Below are 14,621 nucleotides of genomic sequence, written 5' to 3' on the forward strand. Positions count from 1 at the left end.
TTCAAGCTTTCAAGCAAAAATTAGAATTTTGGAAACTGTACATCCACTACAGTGAGCTTCACCTTCCCAATACTTAAACACTTTTCTGATGAGATGTGTGGTGATATTAATGATTTTTTTAATCCTGTATAATGAACAATGTGTCAACTGCATAACTCAGGGAACCAGTATTTTCTAAGTAACCAACATATGTTACAAAATTACACATGGGTTACAGAGTCTTTCAAAGTGCTAGGTAGACCAGTGAACATTAGTATCACAAAAAGTCCACTGATAGGATTTCAGATTCCACTTTGCAGCTAACTTCAGAAACTACCACTAGTTGAATTTCATCAAATTACCTGAAAAAGCTATTAAAATACTCCTCCTTTTCCAATTATCTTTGTAAAGCTAGATTTTCTTCATATACTTTAGCCAAAACTACAAATCACAACAGTTTAAATTTAGAAATGGATATGAGAATCCAGCTGTCTTATATTAAGCCATACATAAACGAGATTTGCAGAAAAATAAAACACCAGTCTTCTCACTGAGTATTTTTTGTTCTTAAAAACTGTTTCTTTTAACAAATATATATTATTATGTTAACATACAATCAATTTTTTAAATTAATAAATCAGCATTTAAAATCTCAGCTTTAATTTCTAATATGGGAAACAGATACTTACAACCCACATAAAAGGGAGCTCTCTGAGGTTCTCAATTTTTAAGTGTAAAAGGGTCCTGAGACCCAAAAAAAAGTTGACAACTGAAGATACAACCAATTATTAAACAAATGAATAATACAGTCAAAGAAAATACAACAGGGCAAACAAGTTTTAAAGGTGGAACAGACAAAAGCCAATGACTTATTCCATTGTAGATTTAATTTGAACTTGTTATCAAGAGATAGAAGATTGAAGAAGTCAGTCAGTTTAAGTTATTTTAATCAGGCTTTTAAAAGCATACAATGAGAAGATATAATTGAAAAGTACTTCAATTTTATGAGGCTGTTTACTTCAAGAATCTTATTGTAGCAGGCCTAGAAATGAAGAGGGATAGGAACAAGGCCTAGAATGCAGTTTTACAGGATGCCTGTGCTTCCTCTTAAACCACTTCATTATGAATGATGTAGAAGAGAATAAGGAGAAAAACTGTCCTGTTTAAATGTAATTATTTCTATTATTCTAACTTCTAAGACAGAATTAGAATGAAGTGCTGAGTGAAAGTCAGCTAGATATATTAGTTGCAAGACTATTTTGTGATTTAAATCACTGGTAATATTACCATCTTGCGGCAAAATCAAGTATTGCAATTTTGAATGACCAAAAAAAAAAAATTGAGAATCATTCTTTTTTCAGGAACAATGCTTCTGATAAGAGACAAGTATTTAACTCCTCCACATTCACCACCCTCTAAGCCAATCCTAAGGAAGAAAATCTTTAAAGTTCTTTACGAAGAAAAAAATTCAAAAGAATGTTATTTAAATAGAGAAATAAAAGAGATGTCCTAATAAAACAGTAAAGTTAAAAATAAAAGGATAGCCAAATACCTAAGAATTGATGGAAACTGTTTTAATATGTCGACTTAGTAATTAAAATTGCCATGGCTAATTCTTAAAGAGCAATGTTATACACTACAAGCACAGCATTAGACAGAAGTTGTGTTTGGTAACTTAAGTCATTGTAAATTTACTTCATTTTTTAAATTTATAATTGCTGCCATACTTAAGTTCTCTCATTTTGTAATAGAGGAGGTACTAGATTTACTATTTTCCCTTCACCTTGGCCCATGAGATTTTACCTGAACTTTCCCAAGTATGAAACATAAACAACCTAGTTTTTACTGACAATGTAATCTAAAATCTACCCTAACCTCTTGCAGACATTAACCTGTTGAATTTCAGCTAAATCCAATAAAATCTATTTGTGTGTGCGCCTGTCGTGTGTCTGGGTGTGTCTGCTCCTGTGTGCCTCTGTGTTTGTCAGTGTGTCTCTGTGTATCTGCCTGCATCTCTGTGCACCTATATGTAGATGTATATATACACACACATTAGGAGAGTATAAAGATTATGAGAATCAGAGGAGAAAAAAAGGAATAAAGGTTAGAAATATATAATAGTATTGTTTTATCTTTTAGCAGTTAGTCTTTTCCACTTTAAATTGATACACATAATATGGACAAATATTTCCCTTAAAAGCAGAGGTCTAGAGTCAGTAAGTCCAAGAGTAAAGACTATGTGCATATGGTCCATTTCTAGCCATCATTTTATATCCAAAACTGTGAAGCAATCTGAATAACCTCATATTCTTGTTAATGCTCCACTTTGCTTCCAATACTTCAACAGATTAATAATACGTAGAGCTAGCAGGAAAAAGAAAGAATGCACAAGCATGCAAGCACCCATCTTTCCCTCTGCTTCTTCAGCAACAAGGGTTGGATTACTCCTTGACTAGACCAAATCAAATTCTCTGAAATAACCAATGGGCACTTCCAATAGTCCACAAACTATATAATTTGTTTCTTTGAAGTTAGACTTTGCCACCTTTGTGTAATATTTTTTAAAACTCGTTTAAACAACCTAATTTTCTTATCAATAATTACACAGCAGTGATGATTTATCCAGTTGGTGCTCATTTAACAGCAATGATTTTTTGAGTCCAAGCCCTCTCACCTTAAGAACATCACCCTAATTCAAAACTACCACCGAATGAGGATTTGTTCTGAAGATCCAAATAGTACTAATTTACTAACTATATCGAACCTGTTGATGATTGCAATGTTTGGTGCAAGCTGTGTGGCAACTGAAAGGTGACCAGAGGTGAATGGACGCTATTTCTGAAGAAGTCTTCTGTGGCTTTAGATTGCAAAACCTTTGTTTCCCAGAGCTGCCGAGGAAGAAAAAAAAAAAATTGCTTTTAAAAAATAGGATATTTATTTCTATTTTTTTTTTTACTTTTAAATTGTCAACTGATAGCACAAAAGATGGGTAAACATTAAACCATAATTGAGGGGTTAGAACTATAATTTATCAATTTTTAAGCTGAAAAAACAAAAGAGAGAAATTTGTATTATCTACAAACCTGTTTCAAGTCTTTTAAGACTTGTTCCTCTACACCTTCTTCAGCAAAGAGATCCCGCACTCCTTCAATTACATCTTCAATTACAGAACTGTAGAGTTTAGGCTACATAAAAGCAATTGTCAAAGTTTTAAATTCTTAAGTTTGAAGGTATACAGCCTTAAAACACATGCAGTGTACAATTTCTAATCTTATACTTAAAGAAAAACCACCATAAGGATTTTTACTAAGTGCATCCTACTTCCAGTACAGCCTTAGCTTTCCATAAATTGTGTTTACTTCCGACCCATCATCTCAGCCTATCCATAAGACTGAGTCACAGTACTACAATAAAATATGATATAATAATCTCATCATGATGTATAGTTACTGTTATGATGCTTGGCTTTTGTGTCAGTATTTAACCTCCTCACTCTTTTTCAGAAAGGAAATTAATTTAAGGCAGGTGGAAATTAACCTTCTGTTTTCAATTTACCTTTTTTCAGAGGGATCAAGAGAGCTTTTTTAGAGTTCACTGTATTATTTCCACAAATGTAAATAAATTCCAAGCCATAAGTTTGGGGTAAGCACCTACAATAGAGTCACCAAAGTCTGTCCCACTTTCAAAATCCACGTAGTCCAAAAAGATATTCTGAACCATGGTCAAGTAAAAGTACAACTGCACCAAAAAGGATTTCCTAACAGAAACTAAGGAGGACCTAAATGAGCCCTAACCTTTCACAATATTACAGAGACTAAGCAACATCCTATAACGCTTCCAAATAAAAACATGCCATGACAATAATATTAAGCATATTTCTACCAGACTGAACACTGGTCAATATCAACAGAAAAACAGCCCTGTGAAATGAATTCAGTCCTTCGAATTTATGTAAATTGTACTCCACTCCCACCCCAGTTCAAAATGGCAATGCTAAGTGTACTAACAATACTGACCTAGTGGAAGTTACACTGATAAGAAATAACAAGTAGGAATTTAGTTGAATTACTCTTATTTCAAATTGCTTAATCAGGCCAAAATGAAAATTCTGTCATTCTAGGACTGCTTTTTCATACTACCCAGTAAACACTCTATAAACACTCCTGTTCATGTCAATAGTAGTTAGGTTTTAAACTAATCCTTCTAAAGACCCAGGGTAAGCCTATGAGCAAGCCAATCAGTAATATTTAAATAATATTTTATTCACAAGCATATCCAATAAGATTTTAAGTGCCCCATATTAGCTGCTTCTTCTAAAACAGTTTACCCTGATAGAGGCATATTAAATTGATGCTTCAGTGTTAGTCCCAGCTAGTGTGATCACATTTAAAGCTAGAGGAAAAAACTCCTAGGGCTAAAAACATCTTTTAAGATCTACCCTCAGAGTGTAAGAGCAGCCATCAAAAATAACCCATTAGAACACAATTTTTCTACAGCAAAGTCGGTAGTGAACATAGTTTCTCTTCTAGGACTACAGTTAGACTTTATATCCTTTCCCTGTTATCTTTATTAGAACTATGCATAGTCCAGGAAGTCCATCTTAATCTCTTCTCTATTTACAAAAAGAAACACACACACACACTCCACTTTGGAGTTCACCATCAAATAAAACGGTATGCATGGTAAGCTTATATTCAAGCATTAAGTATTTCACATATCTTAAAACACATTAACATTATAACATGGATACACATTAAAACAACAATGTCTCTGGAAATTAACCCTTTTATGCTGTGTATGTATAGGTGGAACCTATAAAATAACAGATCTGGACAAGCACACACTACCGTTCACCAAATGTGAAGTCTGTTGAAATGAAAATAAATGTGACCTCTTGATTTTTTTTCCCTAATTCAACTTTTTAAGATTGATAGAGGGTCTCACAAGTGCCGTGTAGCTTATCAAGTCTCACGTAAGGCTTAGGTACCCCTTAACGGTAGGAGAACAATGTTTGTGTTTATCAACACCAAGTGTACACTTAAACGTTAAGATGCTTAAGAATGGGGAAACGGAGGGATAGGGGAGAACTCCAAAAACATGTGGTGAGGGCAACATGAAGTATCACATTACCTGTTACCTCAGGTAAATGCTACAGCTTAGAATCAACACTGGCCATCCTAAATTAGAGGACAACTGAACTCAGTCATTTTCTAAACACATGAGAAACTGGGAGGGTTAAGGTAAGTTCCGTCTCTAAGCATGTTTTCCATTCCTCACTCTAAACAACTCAGTTTGGATGAGGAGTGAGGAGACGAGGAGGGACATCTGTTATCCCGGTGGGGGCCAGGCCCAACTTCCGGCTGAGCTACTGGCCTCAGTCGGCTTTCTCCTGGAACCCTGAAGGGAGAGGGCTTCTGAAAGTCTGTGAGGCGCCAGGGGAGGGTAAAAAGGGTGCGCAGAGCTCTGCTGCCAGGAGCCTGGGACCCGCACTCCCTCTCCTCAGAGAGCAAGCCGAGAAGCCAGGCGGGAAGTCCTTACCACCGGGTTCACGCAGTCCATGCCGGCGGCTCCGGCGCCTCGCCCGTCGCGCCTGCGCAGCACGCGGTGCGTGACGGAGGACAGCTCCAGGCGCGCTTTGAACGCCAATGCACGTTGCCCAGCGCGACTACGTCAGGACGCAGGGGGCGGGGCAGGGGAGGCGGGGAACGTTAATAAGTCGATCAGTGTTAACAGCGGCAGGGGAGGAGTTAGCTTCTAAGAGCGAAGAGGCCAGCTGAAACGGAATGCTTAAGTCCATTCTCACCAGCTTTGGGCAATTCACATGACCATTGAAGAGGCCTTATTTTCTCAACCTGTGAAATGAAGGCTAAGAAAATGGGGGATGAGCGGTGCAGTGATAGATCCCATTTCACTTTACCTTTGAGAAGAGGAGAGTTAGTGGTATCTGTCCTCTCCTACCAATTTTCATTTCTCCCTTTACACCACGCCCGCAGATGAAATTGAGTATATAGCAAGAGTCAAACTCCTCTAAGATTGGTTCTCAGATTGTGGGACAGCTACATCAGCATCTTCTGAGAACCTGATAAAAATGCAAATTATTGGGTCCCATCCAGACCTAACTGAATCAGGGGTGCGGCTAGCTTTCTGTAGCTATAACATGCTCTCCAGGTAATGCTAATGGACACTTACATGAGACTCGCTGTCCCAAGACAAAGATTTTCAGCTTTGGCTGCACACTGAAATCATCTGGAGAGCTTAATAAGCATTTGGCACCTGAGTCTCACACAGATAATCTGATTCTGTTGTGCAGCCAAGGTGGAGAAGCACTGCTAAAGTAAAGTCAGCAGCCCAATACCACCCAGGCTCCTTTTCCTCCTCAGGCAGAAATCAGTCTGTTGACCTGTAATAAGCCCCTCCTTCCCCGGAGGTGAAGAGCGTCTAGGGGCATACCTTGCCTAGGGCTGAGGGCAGATGTAAGCACTAATAACCTGGAGGGTTAGATAAGGAAAGAAGTCATTTACTGTCACTACTCTGCCTTTTAAAACAGCCTTTCTAGCCTGCAGAGAGGTCCCGACCTAACCAGACAGCAAAGTTATTTAATGATTAAAAATCCTATCAGATTTAAGATTGGCTGGCTGGCTGTTTATTTGTGCATGTAAGTTCATTAGGGCTATTTATGCCCACCCTCTTTGTATTTGCTTTGCCTGGGTCAGGTACCTTATAGTTTGTGAGTTTCAAGAAGCTAATTTATATGAAGATCTTTGGAAGACTCTCCTAAATTGAAAAAACTATCTGGAATTTATTTTACTAAAAAGGCAAGAATTTCATATAATAATTTTTAATGATTGTATCTCTACCTCGCAATTTACTACCAGAAGTATTCAAAGTGACTTATCTTTCACCCAAAATAGAAAAGCTAAAAGCAGTCATTGATTCCTACTGATACCATAAAATCCAATTAAATTATTCAATCTGGGAAATAAGAAAGCTGAAAGGTCTCTTGTTTTCCATATTTCTCATAGCCAAGTTTTAAAACTTTATTCCTAAATGCATGGGATTGTTAATCACCTAAATTTTTCTGATAGTATACTGTTTTATATTACTTCATTATGTATTTTACCTTTCTCAGGGCTGTACCTTAGATCATACATACTTCTGAAATTAAATTTGGACCTTGTTACCCATAAAAAGTGTGACTAAGTTGAATTATTATCTCTTAGTACACATAGTAGACTCAGGTCATAGAGAGATGATGTGACTTTGGCAGAGAAATTTCTGTAAGTTTCCATTTGCCCGTTATGGTCTGTCTGGATAGTCACTATTAGGCCCAGATTAGTTTCTTCCTAATAGTAGACAAGTACAAATCTGCTCTGGACCTGTGATAACCGGCTTCCAAGATGGCCTTACCTTACCTCTAGGTATTCATAACCTTGTGTTCTCCCCTCCTACATCATGCCGTGGTTTGTCCAGCGACCAAAAGAATAAAGCAGAAGTAATGATGTGTCACTTCCAAGATTAGGTTATAAATAACTGTGGCTTTCTTCCCTGGGGTTCCTTTGGATCACTCACTCAGGAGAAAACAGCTGTCATGTTGTGAAGACAAACACAGGTAGCCTATGGAGAGGCCCATGTGGCAAGCAACCAAGACTCCAGCCCATACCCAGAAAGGATCAGAAGCCTGTAGATAGTCACATGAGTAAGGTTTGAAATTGATCCTCTCCCCTTCTGAGCTGTCAGATGATGGCAGCCCTGACTGATAGCTTGTGTGTATCCATTTGAGAGAACTTGAACCACCATCTAAGCATCTCCCAGATTCCCAATCCTCAGAAACCATGTGAGATAATAAATATTTGTCCTTTTAGGCAGTAAAGTTTGGGGGTAATTTGTTACACAAAATGAGATAACTAATACAGGATGCATTCTCTGGACTGTGACTAATGAACCTTGTTCTTTCGTCATTGTGATCTCAGCATTTAAAGTTTCTTGAATACCCTCATCAGACACAAAAGCATTTGAAAAGTATGTAAGAGAGTCTTTATAGACTGATATTTGATAGGGTTGACCCCAGGTTATCATCAGACAAGCAGATTGTTGTAGTCATGTAATGATCACATTTCTTTTGTCAATTTTTCAAACTCAGAGGGGAAGTGTGTGGCATACACTAAAAACTTTTGATGCTAAAATTGAAATTTCAAGATTCCAAAGCCTCAGTGAAGCAATTTTAAAGGGACTTTTTTTTTTATGTTAGTAAATAGAGAATAAAAAAGGAATGCTGAGCTTTGGTCCTTCTTTGAATATGCAGTTCTTTGAAATTACACCTGTGGCAAAGCATAAAGCTCTTCCCCAATTGCCCATCATAGTTCAGAGCACCAGATTTTCATTTTCTCCTGATTTGTTTAGAGGCCATAATATATATTTAATGTATCATTTGTAATCAACACCAGTTTTGCAATGTTTAAGCAAATCTTAATAACCAGATTAATTTCTCTGCATTCTGTATGTTCATATTATTTTTGCCTGGAGGTTTCAGCAACACTATTACAAAAGTAAAGAAACTATTTATCTTTGCTTATTGTGAGAAAAGGCCATATCTATGAAGTCCTCTCTTTGAATAAGAATGTTTTTTAAAATGTACTTTAGAGACAGACCATTCATTATCTTTTACATATTAAATTTTACAGTCAAATGCAGGGCATTTCAGTAACTCTAGACTCTAAATAATATATTTATCAGTAATGAAAAATACAAGTTGGTCTATGAGCATATGGCTCAAGGCAGCAAATATTCACAATTAGTTTCTGAACATTTTTCAACCAATGCAGTAAGCCCAGCAGTATTGTGTTTTTCTGCCTCAGTTTCATCGTTCACATCCTTCAGGAAATGAAGATCCATATAATCTCTGGCTCACCCTGTAACTTTGAAATGGTTGCAACATTAGTAGTTCTGATTTATTTATACTCTGCACTTCTGTAACATTTTCCATTTTCTAATACAACACTAAAATCAAATTACATTATTTGAACATCAGATACAGTTCCACCTAGATGAACCCCTCCACCTCCCCCCACCCCAACAGGATTTCAGTTAAAATGACCATGTGACACAACCCTATAGCCAACTGGTGACCTTAGCACACAGTGAAACACCGTTACCGATCACATTACTACCTATTTTTAAATGTTTTAATATTAAAGAGATGTATACATTATGTACATATGAAAATTAACAAATATAATTAACTCAGAAAGTATGAAGGATGACTTCAAACACAATTTTCCCTATGGGTACTTTTCAACATTCTCATCAGGGTCTTGATAAGAATTCAGTAATTTTCTAGCTAACTGATGATTCCATTTTCATGTCTTTAATCATAGTGTGTATAATCAAACATGAACATGAAATATTAGCAAGAATAATGTCTGTTGTCTCCAGTCAATTTTCCAGTCTAAATTTCTGCCTAGAGAAGATGGAGGTAAAGACCAACAAATTGAACTTAAGGTTATATGACCTGGAAAGAACCGACCAGCTTTGTTTCTACAATAACTTTACTTTTCTTCTTTCCTAATTGATCTCTTTTCCTAATTGGTCTATTGGTCTCATTTTATAAGAGGTAAATGAAAGCATCTGGAATATTCTATATTATCTTAGGTGCTTCCACTATCAGGAGAGGCAAGGACAAGGATAATCTTTTCCTTCTGCTAAGTACAGCTTAAAAACTCTGGATATTATGTATAAAACAAATATAAGGAAACTCTGAAAGGTGGAGAGAAGTGCACAGACCAGTTAGGGACCTCACAACCCAAAGAATGACTTAACAGTAAATTCCTTCCTTCCTTCCTTCCTTCCTTTCTTTCTTTCTTTCTTTCTTTCTTTCTTTCTTTCTTTCTTTCTTTCTTTCTTTCTTTCTTTCTTTCTCCTCATGTATCCTGAACTAGGTGGAGCTGGCAACTGGGAAACATCAACAGTCACAGACAAAAAAGAAGAAAAGCCTTTTTTTCTCTAGCCAAAGGACCAGAAAAGGGGCAGCAAGACAGAAAACTTTAAGACAGTAACTGCTTTAGTCCAAATACCACAGAAAAAACCTGGCCCCACCCTACCCCATGAGCAAAGGCAGAGGAGGGAGTTTAGAATTCTACTCTCACCCAGCTGTAATGAGGTGCCACCATCCCCACGACATACTGGAGACCACCTGGGGTAACATCAGATACTGGACTCGGCCTCACCCAGATGTGTAATGAGTCATCCCCAGCACCCACTGGGGTGGTGTCAGAGAAGACCGAGACTTCCACCCCTGCTGGGTGATAGTGAGACCTCCCCCTGCAGTGTCAGACGAGGCCCTGTGAGATGGAGCTACGGTTCCCTTCTCTGTGTCAGCCAGTGTGATGTCAGTGAAAGCCTGGCGGGGGGAACGGAACTCCCACCCTCCCCAACAGTAACGAGGAGCCCCTCCCCCTGGGGCTGTCAGCAGAGGCTGAGCGGGTAACCTGGCCCTTCCCCTTCACTTGCAAAAGCAAGATGGCACTTCCACCTTCCTCCACTGGCCCCAAATCAGAGGACACCTGCTAAAACTGAAGACTTAAACAAGATCCTGAGTTTTATAATAACCAAAATGTCCAGGTTATAATTGAAAATCACTTGTCATACCAAGAACCAGGAAAATCTCTACTTGAATGAGAAAGACAATCAATTGACACCAACACAGAAGTGACTAAGATGTAGGAATTATCTGACAAGGATCCAAAAGCAGCCTTTATAAAAATGCTTTGATGAGCAATTAAGCAAGTAACTTAATGAGCACCTCAAACAAAGGGAAAAATAGAAAGGTTCAGCAAAGAAATAGAGCTATAAAGAACCAAATGGATATATTTTAACTGAAAAATACAATAACCAAAATAAAACATTCAATGGATAGACTTGTTATGGGTTGAATTATGTCACCCCAAAAAAGATGTATCGAAGTCCTAACTCCAAGTCCCTCAGAATGTGACCTTATTTGGAAATAGAGTCATTGCAGATATAATTAGTTAAGATGAGATCATACTGGAATGGGATGGGCCCCAATCCAATATGATGGCTGCCCTTATAAGAAAAGGACAAATATACACAGAAAGAAGACAGCCGTGTGACAAGAGAGGCAGAGACTGGCATGACACATCCACAAGCCTGGGGACACCAAGGATTCCTGGCAAACACCAGCAGCTAGAAGAGACAAGGAAGAAATTCTCCCCTGCAAGTGTCAGAGGTAGTATGACTCTATCAACACCTTGATTTCAAACTTTGAGCCAAACGTCAAACCAAGAATAATAAACTTCTGTGAAGTTACCCAGTTCATGATAGTTTGTTTTGGCAGCCCTACAATGCTAATACAGGGCTCAACAGTAGAGTGGAGATGACAGAGGACAGAATCAGTGTGAACTTGAAGACAGAACAATAGAAATACCCAATGTGAACAACAAAGAGAAAATAGTCAATTCAAATGTAAGTGGATTTCTTATCAGAAACCATGGAGGCCAGAAAGAAGTGGCCTGGAAAAAAAAAAAGTGCTGAAAGAAAAGAACTGCCAGCCCAGAATCCCATGGTCAGTGATGATATTCTTCAGGGAAAAAAAGGGACAATCAAAACATTCTCAGAAGAAAGAAAACTAAGATTGTTTATCACCAGCAAAACTACCCTAAAAGAATAGCTCAAGGCAGTTCTTGAAATAGAAAGGAAATCATAAAAGGAGGAATATTAGGAAGGAAAGAAAAAGAATGAAAATTAAAATATGGGTAAATATAGTAGACTTTCCTCCTTTTGAGTTTGCTAGTGGGTTTGACCATTGAAACAAAAATTGTACTATTGCCTCATGTGGTTCTCAAATTCTGTTATCAATGGGGGAGGATTAAGGAAAATAAGATTTCTTCATTTCACTGGAATTGGTTAAAATGTTGACTATGGTAGGTTATACATGTATGATGTAATACCTAGAGCAACCACTAAAAAAAGCTACACAAATAAATATACACAAAAATACTATAGATAAATCAAAATGAAATTTTAAAAAATGTATATGTAACCAACAGGAAGGCAGGAAAAAGAGAAGAGCAATAAAGAACAGAGGGAACAAATAGAAAACCAAAAGGCACAAACCAGTGTTGGCAAGGATATGAAGAAAGTATGAAATAGTGCGGCTACTTTAGAAAACAGTTTGGCAGTTTCTTGAAAAGTTAAATATAAATTTACCATATGACCCAACAATTCCACTCATACCCAAGAGAAATGACACAAATACTTATACACGAATGTTCATAGCAGAGCTGTTGATAATAGTGAAAAAGTGGAGAAAACCCAAATGTCCATCAAGGGATGAATGTGTGAATAAAATGTGGCATAGCCATGCAATGGAATACTATTTGACAATAAAAAGGAATGAAGTATTGATACATGCATGAACCTGAATGGACAATGTGGATGAACCTCAAAAACATTATACTAAGTGAAAGAAGTCAGAGACAAAAATGCCTGTATTGTAAAATCTTATTTATATGAAATATCCAGAAAAGGCAAATATACGGAGACAGAAATTAGGTTAGCGGTTTTCTGGGGCTGGGATGAGAACAGGGAGTGATTGAAAATGAGCTTGAGGGATCTTTTGGGGGAGATGGAAATGTTCTAAAATTGACTGTGGTGATAATGGTATAATTCTGTGAATATACCAAAACCACTGAATTTAACACTTAAAACAGGTGAATTTTGTGATATGTAAATTAATCCTTAATGAGTATTAAAAAGTATCAGGGGAGGCTCTCTTCTTTAGGTTGGATCTAATTTTTTTTTTATTGTGGTAAAATACACATAACATAAAATTTGTCATCTTAACATTTTGAAGTGTCCAGTTCACTGACATTAAGTACATTTACATTGTTGTGCAACCATCACCACCATCCATCTCCAGAATTCTTTTCATCTTGCTAAAGTGAAACTCTATATGCAGAAAACAACAACTCCCCGTTTTAATTTTAGGTTGCGTTTGATTCTTATGTGGACAGGTCAAGGAAATTAAGCATCTGGTATTGTTTCAAGTGCAGGAAGAAAAGACTCCTGCAGCTACAGAATGGTTCCAAAATACTTTTAACAAAAGACAGATACTCTCATTTCATAACCAGAAATAACACCCACGTTATCGGCTACTGAGTATTATATGAGATTACCTGCTCCCGAGGACACAGTAGGAGCAAAAGGTCTAAAGGTGCTTCCTCTTTACTCTCAGCAGCTTTCACTAACAAATTTAAATCAAATTTTAAAAATAAACATTTTAAGCTTTCCAACCCCTTGAAGACATATGGGTGTGTTTATTAAGAAAAAAATATATTTGTAATTATAAGTGTGATAGATTTTCAATTTCTTGAGAACTAAGGCTGTGTATTATTCATCCTTGTATGACCCCTGAGTTCATAGCATAGTACCTTCAATATGGAAAGCATTCATTTAATGCTATTGATTTGAATTTATTGTTAAACTACTGTAAAGTGGAATTTCTAGCTTATTTGTGGGGGAAAATTTGTCACTAAAATGTAACTCTCTTCAGGGGAAGTAATGCATTGATCTAAATTCATCCTATCATTCATTCATTCAATATTTTTAAGCCAACATACAAATCATAAGTTCTGACTAAGGGATCAGCACTATAGCATTGACATTGATATTAACATCAACTACCACCACCCCTGTATTTGGGCCTCTTCCCTCAAAATAGGAAATCGTTGTAGGCAGAGCCAGAAGGAGAAAATACACAAGCATTTACAATATAATGGAATTAGTACGAAAAATTATTTATAAGGAGCAACTAACCTGAATACCAGGAGGCAGGGGGGGCTTCCTGGAGCAGGACTCTTAAATTTAGATCTGTGGAATGAGTCAAGGACAAAGAAAGGTGGCAAGGAAGCGTGTTCCAGGGAGAGGGCACTGTACAAGCCAAGCTTGGTGTGAGAGGGAACATGGTGGGTTTGAGGAAATGAGGGGAGTTCGATTTGGCCGGAGGATAAAGAACAGGGAGAGCCGTGGCAAAGCTGAGGCTGGTGGGGAGGGAAGGACCAGACCAGCCTTCTCCACTGACTGCAGCATGGAAGTAGATTGGAGGGTGACCACACCGGAAGCAGAGAAGCAGCTAGGGGTCTGTGGGGCAAGGAAGAATGAGCAGCTCTGTTTGAAAAGGCTGCAGCAGAAGTGATGTCCTTGGGGAAGAACGAGATCTAAGTTACTGACGTATGGCCTTGCCTGGCACTCAGTGGTACAAGGCAAAGAGGAAGAGGGGGAAAGACCCCAAGAGACTTTAGGGGGAAGGGGACAGAGCATCCACTGAAGGGGGAAAAGGCAGTAAAAAGACGACAAACATCATCTAGTTCAGAATTTTATCCAAGGCCACTTCTGGTTCCAGTGTGAGTTTAATATAGAATGTGTCCTTTTCCACAATGAGTACTTAGCAAAGCCTTTGAAAAGTGTTTCCAAATGTCTCAAAATAATCCACTGGAGAGGCAGGCTCTTGGCATTTAACAATGCCACTGTTCAAAGATGATCTTTCCTTGTCCTTTTCATGGCACTCGAGGACCTTTGGGTGGAATTCTCTTTGAGCCGTGTGAAAATATCAAAATAAAACTCAACAG

The 14,621-nt window shown here is 37.7% G+C and overlaps 1 protein-coding gene across 2 annotated transcripts in view; it reads right to left on the reverse strand.

Moving 5' to 3' along the window:
- Positions 1-10,328, reverse strand: part of GTF2A1L (general transcription factor IIA subunit 1 like) — a 46,019-nt gene extending 35,691 nt beyond the window's left edge. The window contains exons 1-3 of one of the 2 annotated variants that reach the window (XM_072937762.1): positions 10,122-10,328; positions 3,063-3,164; positions 2,744-2,867 (exon numbers count right to left, since the gene is read on the reverse strand). In XM_072937762.1, coding sequence (XP_072793863.1) covers positions 2,744-2,867; positions 3,063-3,164; positions 10,122-10,145 — 250 coding nt within the window. In that variant the 5' untranslated portion in view covers positions 10,146-10,328. Of the gene's footprint in view, positions 1-2,743; positions 2,868-3,062; positions 3,165-5,517; positions 5,595-10,121 lie in introns of those variants that run through there. The other variant, XM_072937763.1, reaches the window with a different exon arrangement.
- Between the last annotated feature and the right edge of the window lie 4,293 nt (positions 10,329-14,621).

The sequence above is a fragment of the Vicugna pacos genome, chromosome 15, assembly GCF_048564905.1.
Source record: "Vicugna pacos chromosome 15, VicPac4, whole genome shotgun sequence".
In the NCBI taxonomy this organism is placed as follows: domain Eukaryota; kingdom Metazoa; phylum Chordata; class Mammalia; order Artiodactyla; family Camelidae; genus Vicugna; species Vicugna pacos.